We start from the raw sequence: 12,775 nt of genomic DNA, 5'->3' as shown, positions 1-12,775 counted from the left end.
CTCAGGATGAGAACAGAAATCGTACTTTGGCAGTGCAGTGGCAGCAGGAGGCCCCATTAGCTAAAGTGGTACCTCAGGTTAAGAACAGTTTCAGGTTAAGAATGGACCTCCAGAACGAATTAAGTTCTTAACCACTGTAGTTCCTTAGCTGAGATAACCAGAGTGGCAGGTTCAGTTACTGAAAATCCTCATTCCAAAGGAAGACTTTTTCACTACTATGCTTCTCAATTTAAAATCAATGGATTGTGATGCTCCTACTGGAAAAAGTGCAGGGAGTCATTTATGACGAATTTCTGCTGCCCACTGGAACTAAGAGCTGCAGGGGATAAGGCAATGTCAGGAGCTTTTGCTGGATCTCCGCCCCTCTCACCACCAGATCCAACTCATTTAATGATTGGCTTAATTCATGATGTGACTTGGGCTTGGCATAGTACAAAACTGTGTAATGTTGCATTAAAATTCTTCCACGGTATTACTTACATATACACAGGGTTGTTTTATGAAAAGATTATTTTTCTCAGAATTAAACTGTTTGTTCTAGAACTATGTGGTTTGGCTTAAAAACTGTGAAGCCCTGATATGTCTCTGCTAGTTTCTGTAATATTTCATAAATATATCAGGCTTGGGGTTGTATCCAACACAGTGTGAGTGAAGTTCTACTTATGCAGTGGGGCTTCCATTTTATCTCCTCTCTATGCATGCCGACAAAAATCTGCTCCAGAGGGTCCCCCAACCCCTCCAAGCTGATTCTGAGGCAGTGCCAGGGGATGCTGAAGAGGACAGGAATACACATGGAGCTATGCCACTGGATGTGGTCAGGAGTATGATATTTTAAGATCTCTTAAAGTTGTCTGATCACAATGGAAACTGGTGCTAAACAAACCAACATTCATCCTTTTTTCCTTTTGCAAATAGCAGGGGCCTAACTCTTAAGGGAGATCACTGCAGGGGCAAAGGTTTAAGAACTCTTGTTCCTGCTCCCACAATACCACCTTCCATCTGGCCCAGGGCCCTTCCCCTGCCCCCCAACCAGTCATTTGTTAAACAAAAAAAGTTATGCATTGCCAAAATACATGATAAAGTGAAATCTTGCTTGACCTTTATTTTCAATGCATATTGACAAGATAAATCACCATGAGGAAAGTATCTAAGACTGATGTCAAAAATCACACCGATCTGTGCAGATGTGCTACCTTCAAGTCCCCTCCCAAGATAAGACATACGTATTATGAAAACCCTATTCATGTGTGCTTAAAGTGGATAAGGAATGTGATACACTGTATCTAGCATGATTATATAAAATTATTATCATTTTCTCTCCCTGCAACCTACACTTGTTTATATTGCTTACCTTAATAGTATGATTTATAGTATAACAGTTTGCTGCCTGTAAGACTTGTGACAAAGCAACAAGACTAAAAGCTTTGGGTTCATGGTTCTGGTACTAGGCTTATTTATAAAAATATTTATATAGTGCTATTTCATTTTTAAAAAATCAAAGTGCTTGACAACAATAGTACATAAAACCAGACACTGACCCACTGAAATCAATGGACTTTCCACTTCATTAGATGTATGCATGTACAGTGTGTACATATCTATATCCAACACGCACGCACATCAAAAGGAGAGAAAATTTAAGTTACGAGGTTCCTAGGAAGCAAAGCCCATGCAAAATTGTAGACTGACAAAATACAGCTAGCGAAACCTACAACCGACCTGCCAGGAAATCCTTAATGATCCACCATGATTTATATCTCAAAACCCTGAGCTGTGTCACCTCCTCTAGAGCAGGAGCGTGGACTTTAGGCTCGTAGGTTCCCCTTTGCTTCTCCCTAGTGCCCCTAGGCTCGCCAGTGGGAACCAAGTGCCAAACAGCGGCTCAGAAAGTGGGAAGCGAAGGGCTCCTGCAAGGCACACATTGCCGCTGTCTTCAGTCCCAGAACTGGAGCTCGCACACAAAAACCTGTTCCTGTTTGTCCTCCTCCACCCGGTCTTCCTAATCTCGGCAGCCAAAATTAAGAAGGGAAGGAGAGGACTGCCGCGCACGACAATCTACCCGGGGGATCACTCAAGAGATCCATCTACGAGTATCCCGGTCTACTTTCTGCCTGCCCTACTACAATCTAAATTTATCCAGCTACTTGAATTTCCCGGTGCCAATGGCGGAGTGGAGGGCAGGCATTTTAATTACCGGCTCTTTATTTAAAGCTCTGGAGAGCCTTGACTGCAAGAGCCAGTGAGCGCAAAAACCCAGCCTGTTCCGTACAGAAACTCAACTCGCCCCGAGCCCGAGCCCCACCTCCCTCCTTCCCCCCGTCCCCAAATGGCCGCGGCTGGCGAAGTCACGCGGTTAAACCAGGCGCGAGTCTCGCGAGACTTCCTGGGCTAGTTCTGGCGGAAGCGGAAGGGGGCGTGTCCTTTCCCTCTACGAGCGAGACGGCAAGATGAGGTGAGTCTGGGTGCTGTTTCGGGCCTTTGGGTTATCCGTCGCCATCCGCGCTTTCAGGGCTGTGTTCGAAGGGCCGCCATGAGGCGGAGGTGGAAGGTGCTCCAGCGGGGCGAATATCGAGGAGGATGGGCTCTGGCACGAGAGGCGTTCGCGTAGGAGAGGCTCACAGGGATTCATGGCTGCCTTCGACGTGGCACCGTTCCGGCTCCTGTCAGAAAGTTAGAAGGGTTGTTAGAAGCTACTCCTACAGGCTGTCAGATCCAGGCAACACAGGGAGTCTCGACCTCTGAAATGCCCTGAGGGTTGTAGGGCCGGCTTCCCTTCCAGGGCCTCGATGTTGGAAAGAGAGCTCTTCCTGCCAGAGTCCCTGAAAAAGGCCTGAGTCCGATGCGCTAACTTTTATTCCCCAAACCCTGGATAAGGGGTGCGGAGTGTGTATAGACACACTGTAATACCAGCGTGTGTTGTAATATGGGACACATGTGGTGTCACATGTTCACATTCACTTAGGAGAAGGGGAATAATAAACCCCAACGTCACATAAACGCATAGACTACATGGATATGCACGTGTACAACATAGGGTGTGGACTTTGGGGGAAAAGGTTTTCTTATGCCGGTTCCCCTAATTTGTGTATCTTGTGAAGTTCAGGAGTGATCTAGTTTAGCAGGTTTATTTGAATTGTATTTTAGCAAATGAAACTAGTTTTTTAAGAGGCTTCATTATTAGCAACTGGGAGGAATGTACAAATTTGCGAAGCCATTTATGAATCCACTCATGAATATACAAAATCACCTTTTTTCTGAAAATATTCTGCCCCCAATAACTTGCTTTTGTCACTTGTTGCCTTCTGCATTTAGTCATTCCTGCTGGCACCCATTTCTGGCCAGGGAGTATGTGTGCCAGGTCCAAATGTCACATTAGTCCTAAAGCATTAACTGTGAAAGTGAAACCTATGTCAAGAGTGCATACTGATTTACACATTCTTTTTCATTTCCCTTTCAACTGTTGGTAGAACAGTTGGTGCATTACAGTAACAGTAGTATGCACCCATACCACCATTCACATGTTTAAAACTTGCTCTAGATTAGGCTGGGCCTGTATGTGGCCCAGCAGTTTTTGATAGGAAATGTTAGGGATGTGAGATTAAAGGAAGTGCTACATCAGAAAGGCAAATGTAACACTTTCTTTCTTGAGTATAAAGCAGTCCTAAAGCTTGATATGAACCCCAGCTCTGCAGCCTAGTGGTTGAGAAAATTATACAGTACTTCCAAATACTTTGCCATTTCTGTCTTTATGGCAGCCAGGAGGGGGAGGGGATCATGCCTCAAGTGAAAATGGTAAAGTTACTGAAGTCTGTTCTTAGTCTTGGCACAGCTTTGAATACTTAGGTATTCAAGTCCTCTTATTCGTAATGTGTTAGCCATCCTCTGTTTGTGGTTCAAGTGATTAAGTCTATGGGTTTATTAACTGGGAACACCTTGTTTCAAGTAATTTCTGCTTTGCCAGACTCAATGATTCTGGCAACATTTCCTGTGTCCAACTTAGGCTAATGAGTGGCAAAATCTAGAATAGAACTAAGTGATTATTGCAGATAGGTTGATATTAAACAGTGAGCATGCCAGAATAGGCACCCCCAAATTTCACAATTGCTGGGGGAAATGGTCTTCGAATTAACTCCCCTCTATGAGCAGCGGTCAGGGTGATGGGAGTTGTGGTCCAACATCTAGATCAGGGGTTGGCAACTTGTGGCCCATGGGCCGGATGTGGCCCATGGCCATTTTATCGGCCCACGAGCCGCCACCCACTGGGTGAGTCCCCCCCCCCCCACTGTGCTAAACAGGTGCAGCACGGGGACCGAGCACAGCGCCGGTAATCACTTCTGTGCAGGCGCGATTTCTGGCGTTTCACCAGGCGATCTCCACAGGAGTGATCCGGCCCATGGCTGGTAAGCCTTGCCGACCCCTGATCTAGATGGCCACAGGTTTCCTATTGCCCTAGCCTAAATAAGCATGTGCAACATGGTTATTTTTTTTCTTTATTCTGCAGCAAAGTCTCCCGTGACACGCTCTACGAAGCCGTGAAGGAAGTCCTTCAAGGGAGTCAGGCGAAGACACGCAAGTAAGAATTTTCCTGCACCTTCTTGTTCTGTGCACCACATCAAAAATACTTCTGTCTCTGAGAGCCCAAGCAAGAAAGTGGAGATTTAAAAAGAACTTAGGTTGCATTCTGGCGCGCACACCCACCCATCCCTTCTTCTCAGCAGTAAATCCACAACTTCTATGGTTATGCAGAGGGGTCCCATTGAAATTCATGGGCCTAAGTTAGCCATGTTTCCAAACTAGGGAATATGGCGGGATGCTTTCCGCGCCTTTGGCAGAGAGGGCAATGCAACGTTTAGCAGATAGCTTGTACAATGGTCCTTTATTCCCTTTCTGTTAACTGAGGAGTGAAAATATGACCCAAGAACATGTGGCTTGGAAGTGCTGCAGCTGCTAGCATTCGGTTGGCAACATTGTTGAATCTTGTTTGCATTAAAACTGGAAGGTGCTTCCCAGTGTCTTCTTGACAGCGTGAATAGAAGCTTGCAGCTGTCCAAGCACATCAGTTGTCCACTTTTCCTTTTTGAATCACTTGAATAGCATGGAGTTTGGGTAGCTGTTGAAATTTAGGGGAAGCAACACAAGCTGCTCCCTCAAGGAACAACTGCAGCAACTTTGCCTATAAATTGAGAAGGAGGGATTGGTGATGCATAACAGGATGATCATCCATCCCTTGGAACTCTATAATCAGTTACAGAAGTTGTATTTGCTAAATTTATAAGGACTAGAAACATTTGTTTATTTTGTATGTGTTCATGCGTATCAGTGGATCATACTATGAACAGCCACTCTTTAAATTTCTGTGGTTTGCACTGTCTTAGTTTTTGTTTGTTTTGTTTTTGTAAATAATTGTAAACTACACTTTCATAAGAACTATCATAAGGTAGTGTAGAACATGAAACAAAATGTTGCAATAATAACATCAATAATGGCATGCCTAGAAAATGGTTTTTTTAAAAAAATCACAGGCCTGATTAAAGTGTACAGTTTTTAAAAGATTCCTGGCTCATGCACCTTCCAAGAGCAGTAGATTATTCCTTGGGTGGGGGCAAAAGAGAATAGGATTGCTATCTTTGCTTTTTCCCCTGGCAGGAAAATGCAGCTAAAAACATACCCTGATGCTATATCTGTACTGCTGGCTGAATCCAGGAGCAAGAATAAACAGTGCTGAATAATTGAGTAATCAACATGACATCATTTTACGGGAGCTTCTTGGTGATAGATACATGTGGTTGAGCTGCAGAAATTAGGAGAACATAAGTATCTTGCCCACCCACTTCTCAAATAGTACTTGGGTGTACAGCTTAATTCATCCGTTGCCTAACTGGTTTCTTTTCCTGTTTCTTTAGGTTCTTGGAGACTGTGGAGTTGCAGATCAGTCTGAAAAACTATGACCCACAAAAGGACAAGCGTTTTTCTGGCACTGTCAGGTTTGGCACTGTTCCTGTACCACCCAGCCTTCAGCCTGCACCCCTCTCCCTGTTACTTCAAGGCTCTTAATTCAGCCTACCTACCCTGCAGCATGTTGACTGAAAAGTACATGGCAGCTGGGTGCAATGCTGAATTGCCCGGGTAGTTCAGATCCCCCTGCTGCAAAGTGGGTGTGGCTGGACGGACCCCTACCCTGGGTCTTAAAACATGAGGGAAGGTGTGGTGAAGCTCTTCTGCTGATCCCACCGATCACTTTATGAAGCCAGATTAGACGCTGGTGGACGAAGACGTTCTAGCTGGCTGCGGTAAGGCTTTTCAGCCATTGTGCAGTGCATCCCTTTAGCGTTTCCTATCACTGGCAGTTGTGAGGTGGCTAACGGTGATGCTTCCTTTTCCTCTTCCACCAGGCTCAAGTCTGCCCCACGGCCTAAATTCTCAATCTGTGTATTGGGGGACCAGCAGCACTGTGATGAGGCCAAAGCTGTTGACATCCCTCACATGGACATAGAGGCTCTGAAGAAACTTAATAAGAACAAGAAGCTTGTAAAGAAACTAGGTGAGCAAAATTGGAAAAGGGCTTCTGAAGCACCAAGGATATTGTACAACATCAGCAAATAAGAATTAGCATGTTGGACATAACGGTCAAAGTTTCCCTTTTTTCAGTAGAAATTCCCTTATTCCAAATAGGATTCCTCGCAAGAAAAGGGAAAAGTTGGCAGCTATGATGTAGGAGTAGCTAAATATAAGGCAGGGTTAAGATATCCTTGGTCTTTCAAGCAGAAAATGCCTTAATTGCACGTAGGCAAAAACCTTCCCCCACCTATCATAGAGTTGGAAGGCACCCCAAGGATCATCTAGTCCAACCCTCTGCAATGCAAGAATATAAGAATATGCAGCTGTCCCCTACGGGGATCAACCATGCAACCTTGGCACTATCAGTGCTGTGCTCTAACCAACTGAACTATCTGCATATTCTGGCTACCATCAGATAGTGTGTCTTTTATCCAGTGCTGTCAATACACAGAAAAATTTCCACTTGTGCAGTGTTGCTGCTGCTGCCGCCACACACCTCCATAATCTGCTCCAGGCGGTTGGGGGAATTGTGGAACAGAATTTGGAATTGTGCTGGGTAAGGAGAGGATGCTGAAATCTTGTGTGAACAAAAATCTGCCAAGCAACGTTGGATTTTTTTGTTTGGTAGTGCTCGCTGTCAAAAGTGGGGAAACGTTGATAAGAGGGGGAGAAACAAACCATGATCACTGTCTCCCACATAACATTAAAGCCAGCCACTCTATGCCTTGTTTTCCTAGAAAAGGAGGAGCAAAGCTGAGCTAGTTCAAGCTCTCTGCACCAGCACAGAGCTCTAACACACATGCCAACTTGCCTTACCACAGTTTGCAGCTAGCATTATGTGCAGACATGGCTGCTATGTTGCGGTAACTTGTGATTTCTGAGCATCTTATCTAACTGGTGCAGCAAGAATGCTCAGAGGTCTTGTTGTGCAAACAAAACTCCTTACATAAGCCTTTGGATTGAAGGCTTTGTTTTCATGATCTGTAAATTAAATTTTGTTATACAGTTGAAAATGACCTAAAGAACATGGAACCCAAACTGCTTCTCTTGGGATCCTGTTGGATATGGTTAGGTTAGTTCTCGTTTTCATTTCAGGTTTTATTTAACCTCTGGTTTGAATTTCCCTTAAAAAGTAGGTGTATACAAGGAAAGTATCTCATTGGTGGTTTTTGAAGATGTCTGCTTTGCAAGCTTTTGAGGTGGGCCTCAGATGGTCTTGATGCTCATCCTTCTGTTTTTTTACAGCCAAGAAGTATGATGCTTTCTTGGCCTCTGAGTCCCTGATCAAGCAGATTCCTCGAATCCTGGGGCCAGGACTGAACAAAGCTGGCAAGTTTCCTTCTCTCCTCACTCACAATGAGAACATGGTGGCAAAGATTGATGAGGTCAAATCCACAATAAAGTTTCAAATGAAAAAGGTAATTTTCTTTTAATTGCGCAAGTATTTCCATTTTCTGATGTAGTACTGAAGCTAAAGAACTTTATAGTCATCTTTACTTGACTGAATTTGGTTGGGTAAGGTTTATTTACAGATACACAAATCTGGCTTATGAATGGCTGAATTTAGAGTACTATTGTACTCCTATAAGGCCCACAAAAAGTCTCTGTTAATATCCCTTCAAAAATCCACAATACAGAAGGAGACTTCTTCCATCTCAGTTCCTGATTGCACTGGCTCAGTCTCTCTTGTTGTTAATTAGATTTATATACTGCCCTTCTCTCAAAAGATCTCAGAGCAGTTCACAAAATAGCACCCTTCCTTAAAGTGGTGAAAAATAACTTGTCTCTGTCATCGAATTCAGTGGTAGCTGATGCAGGTTCCTTTTCCTGCTCAGTGGGGCAGGTGATTGGTGGTAGTTTTGCCTTTTTCATTTTGTGAGCTTATTCTGCTCTTTTAGATGTAGCAACCATTTTGTGTTGTGTTATGCCCTTGTGGCAGCCATTTTGTGACTGGCCCACAGTGTTCTCTAGAGTTTATTCCCTAGTAACTATTTAGTAATTCATGCTGTGTGAGCCATTGTAGTTTGCTGTGTAACAGAACAGGATAAGTACAGTGGTACCTTGGTTCTCGACTTAACCCGTTCCGGGAGTCTGTTCGACTCCCGAAGCGGTTTGAAAACCAAGGCACGGCTTCTGATTGGCTGAACGAGCTTCCTGCATTCAATCGGAAGCTGCGTTGGATGTTCAGGTTCCAAAAAGCATTCGCAAACCAGAATACTCACTTCTGGGTTTGCGGGGTTTGGGAGCAGATTTGTTCGGGAGCCAAGCCATTTTAGTACCAAGGTACCACTGTATTGGGACGACCCATCCCCCCCCCCCCCCCCCCCAGTATTCTGCTCACTTGGGTGAGGCCTTGCTGTAAGACTTGTGACATTTGGGATAACAACTTGAATGGATTTTTTTGTATGCTTGTGTTTTCCCAAACCCTAACCACTTTTATCTTATTGAGACAACTGAATGAGTAAATACTTTATTGTGTCCTCTCAGGTGCTCTGTCTGGCTGTGGCTGTTGGGCACGTGAAGATGACTGAGGATGAGTTAGTCTACAACATTCATCTGGCCATCAACTTCTTGGTCTCTTTGCTGAAGAAAAATTGGCAGAATGTGCGGGCCTTGTACATCAAGAGTACCATGGGGAAACCCCAGCGCCTTTACTGATGAAAATATAAATATTTTTGACTACCTTAACATGTGTGGATTTTGGCTTTATAAAAGTCCTAGTACCTGGAATCTCTGAATACTTTTTCATTTTAAGCAGATTCCCCTGAATTGTCTTTTTCTGTTAAGCAGATTCCCCTGCATGCTAACAGTGTTGGGAATGCACAGAACACTTGAAAAGGCCAAGGACTGGTAGCACACAGGTCCTTTCCAGCATGAAAAATGCCAAGGGGTTTGGAAATAGAGCAATTGTTACTTATTTGATTTATATACTGCCCTTACAAGATCTCAGGGTGGTTCACAGGATAAAAATGCAATGTAAAAGCACAAATAGTTAAAACTAAAACAACAAAATAAGGACACCCCCTGAAAAAAATAACACATTTAAAAGGCTGTAGAATGAGAAGAGGAACATTTTTGTCTGCCACCTAAAGATACACAATGAAGGCATCAGACAAACCTCCCTGGGGATAGTGTTTCAGGAAGGCCCATTCTTGGGTTGCCACCCTCCATGCCTCTGTACTGTGGAGGAGGCACACAAAGAAGGACCTTGTATGATGAATGCATGGTCTGGGTCGATTTATATGGGTGGAGGTGGTCCTTGAGGTATTTAGGTTCTGTGCCATTGGGAGGCTGAGGGTGGGAAAGGAAGCTACCCTATACAGAGTCAGACGAGAATAGCCCATCTAGCTCAGTAATATATTTACTGATTTGCAGTGGCGCCAGGATTTCAGAGGATGGAGAATGTTCTCCTTTCAAGAAGAGGAAAGATGGGGATAGGATGTCCTATAGTTTGTTACTTCCCAGTAGCCAAACTCACCTGAGCTGCTGAAGGCACCCAGTTTTGTGGGCTGAAGCTTTTCTGCCCATACTATGGAGCATAAGAGTACCATATTTTTCTGTCTATAAGATGCCCCCTATTTTGGGGGACTCAGATAATGGGAGGAGATGGCCCAGTGTATAAGACTTCCCCTAATTTTTTGACATTTTTAGGGCAAAAACCTAGTCTTGTACTTGGAAAAATTTAGTTTCATCTTGCCATGATCAGTATGATATACTTACAACTTACTCCTAAAATTTGGTTTCCAGATTCCTAATCGTCTTGGTTGCTTTCATCTGGACACACTCCAATTGCTCAATGTCCTTAAAATGTTTCCAGAAGAGGACATGCTGCCTGACCAATGCAGAATAGAATGGAAATAGTATACTAGTGATCTGGACAGTAGGTGATAACCAGCTAAGTTATATTCTGAGTAGACCCATTGAAATAAACTTACTTGTTAATGGGTCTACTCTTTTAACTTTGAATATTTTATTTACAGTATTTTTAGCCTCTTCATTTGAGTATTTTCAGTTTCAGAATGGAACAAAGTAATAAACAGGGACGGGGATACAAAAATTACAAAATCTGGTCCAATAAACTAATTAACTTGTCATAAGATGAGCAAAACTACAATGACAAAAATTAAAATTTATACTCTTTCTAAATAGGTAAAAAGCAAATTCAGGACATTCAAATATGAAGCAACCAGTGGGCTTGGCAACAATTCCAGCCTCATTTTTCACTTAGGGCAGCCCGCTGTGTGCCAGCAGCCTCTCACTGTGGCTTTGGAGCAACTTAACACCTTTTACTTTGTAGAAGAAAAAATAGTCTTCAGAATCAGTTTAGGGTTTAAAACTGGCAAGATCTCTGCAAAGAAATACTGCTTTGCAGAGTTACAGTGACCCAGCAAGATATTTTCCCGCTAATCAGAAAGCACTCTGGCCTAGGCAGATATTTACACAAATTTGTAATACAGTGCAGTCACAGCAAAAATTCAAATTCGTAGTAAAATGGGTGGGGGTGTTTCCTGCTCCAAGGGTTCTTTGTACACATGAAAATTGTGTACTTTTGGCCTCTGTGCCAAGTGGGCCTTGCTTTATGTGGCTTGGGGTTATTTGCTCAAAGTCCTGACATACATACAGTGTCTATATCCATGCTATGGAACAGATGGTACAGTACTGTGAAAATATAGAGTTTTGCAGACCTCAGCAAGACACTGAAAATCTGATGGATGTTTGGGGAATGCAGGTTCTACAAATTCATAAAATTATTGTATCGTAACTACATCCATAACTTTTAAATAACAGATTTGACGATATCAAATCTTAGTCATTTCTTTTATAAAATACTGTGAATATATTTCACAATGCCGTCAGGTTTTTCTTAGAATTCAGACTGGAATTTGCAGATAGAAATATGAGCTCAATGCACCTTTGTAGTTTGTGTTCAGATTCATGCCTATGTCGGAAGGGAGATTACCCAAGGTCTACTTTTGAAAATGCAATCCCTTATGATTAAATTTGATACTTTGCATCAAAGAATAAGTGAGACGAATCGTAGGTTTTCAATAACTTAAAAGTCGATGGAGTCAAGAGGTCTATTGCCAAATTAGATTTCAAGAACAGGCTGGCAGAAACCTACACTGCGTTTTATCATCTATGGCTTCAGTTAGAATTGTTGCTGAGTACAACCTAGTTTAAGTATCAACAGAGCATGGAAATCTCTCCCATCACCTTAAATAGGGTACCTATGAGGAAAGCTTACACACTTTTGAGGTTTCAGTTAATACTATTTTGTCATTTTGGATTAAAGAATTAGTCATATTACATATAATCTGGCACCATATAGAATGGGAAATGGAAGATTTATAATGTTTTGTTTTCCAGTACTGAAACAAAATCAAGAACAGATTCATCCTTCAACTGGGAAAGAAGCTTGGGATAATATGCTGAAATTTAATAATCTGTTTTCAAATAGCATCCAGGAAGTTCACCAGCAAATGACAAGTTTTGCATTGAATGATGTCAAAACAAAAAATTACAGCAGCTCATATCCATGTACTTGAAATTGACCCAAAATGCAAATCATATTCAGTTGTGTAATTAGGGTGTTCAGTTTCATCTCGTCTTAATTTTATCCTAATTGTATGGCAGTCTTGCTATGGCTGAACAAAAATAACATAAGAAGAGCCTGCTGGATCAGGGCACCTAGTCCAGCATCCTGTTTTCATAAGAGGCCACCCAGGTACCTGTGGGAAAACCACATGCAGGATTCAAGCCCAAGAGCCCTCTCCCCTCCTGTGGTTTTCAGCAACGCATTCAGAAGCATGGCTGCAACTGTGAAGCCAGAGCATATAGCCACCATGGCTAGCAGCCAGCAATATCCCTCTCCATCAATTTGTCTAATCCTCTTAAGAGTTATCCAAGTTGCTGGCCTTTACTGCCTCCTGCAGGAGCAAGTTCCATAAGAATGCACTGTGTGGAAAAGCACTTCCTTTTATCTGTTCTGAATCTTCCAACATTCATCTTCATTGGATGCCCTCGAGTCTAGTGTTACGAGAGAGGGAAAACCTCAGTTGTATACATTTCAATTATATATTTATTGCTGTACCTACATGTAGAAATAAATTTGGGGAGCTGTGCCAATAGGGAAGGTGCAGAATCTGGAGAAACATCCTATTTCTTATTAGAGTAAGGTCAAAACTCCACATGTTCCATGGGTGCTTGCTTTGCAGGC

The 12,775-nt window shown here is 42.9% G+C and overlaps 1 protein-coding gene and 1 long non-coding RNA gene across 2 annotated transcripts in view; both read left to right on the top strand.

Moving 5' to 3' along the window:
• LOC310709587 overlaps positions 1–12,775 on the top strand; it is a 479,424-nt gene that overhangs the window by 190,435 nt on the left and 276,214 nt on the right. The window lies entirely within an intron of this gene.
• Positions 2,239–9,246, top strand: RPL10A (ribosomal protein L10a). The gene is made up of 6 exons (XM_083509427.1): positions 2,239–2,452; positions 4,502–4,573; positions 5,904–5,984; positions 6,393–6,541; positions 7,804–7,976; positions 9,046–9,246. The coding sequence occupies exons 1-6, from the start codon at positions 2,448–2,450 to the stop codon at positions 9,214–9,216; spliced, it is 651 nt and encodes a 216-aa protein (XP_083365553.1). The 5' UTR covers positions 2,239–2,447; the 3' UTR covers positions 9,217–9,246.

Source organism: Podarcis liolepis (assembly GCF_965112155.1).
Source record: "Podarcis liolepis genome assembly, chromosome: 6".
Lineage (NCBI taxonomy): Eukaryota > Metazoa > Chordata > Lepidosauria > Squamata > Lacertidae > Podarcis > Podarcis liolepis.
Note: the sequence above shows the minus strand (reverse complement) of the source record. Positions and strands in the feature narration are given on the sequence as shown.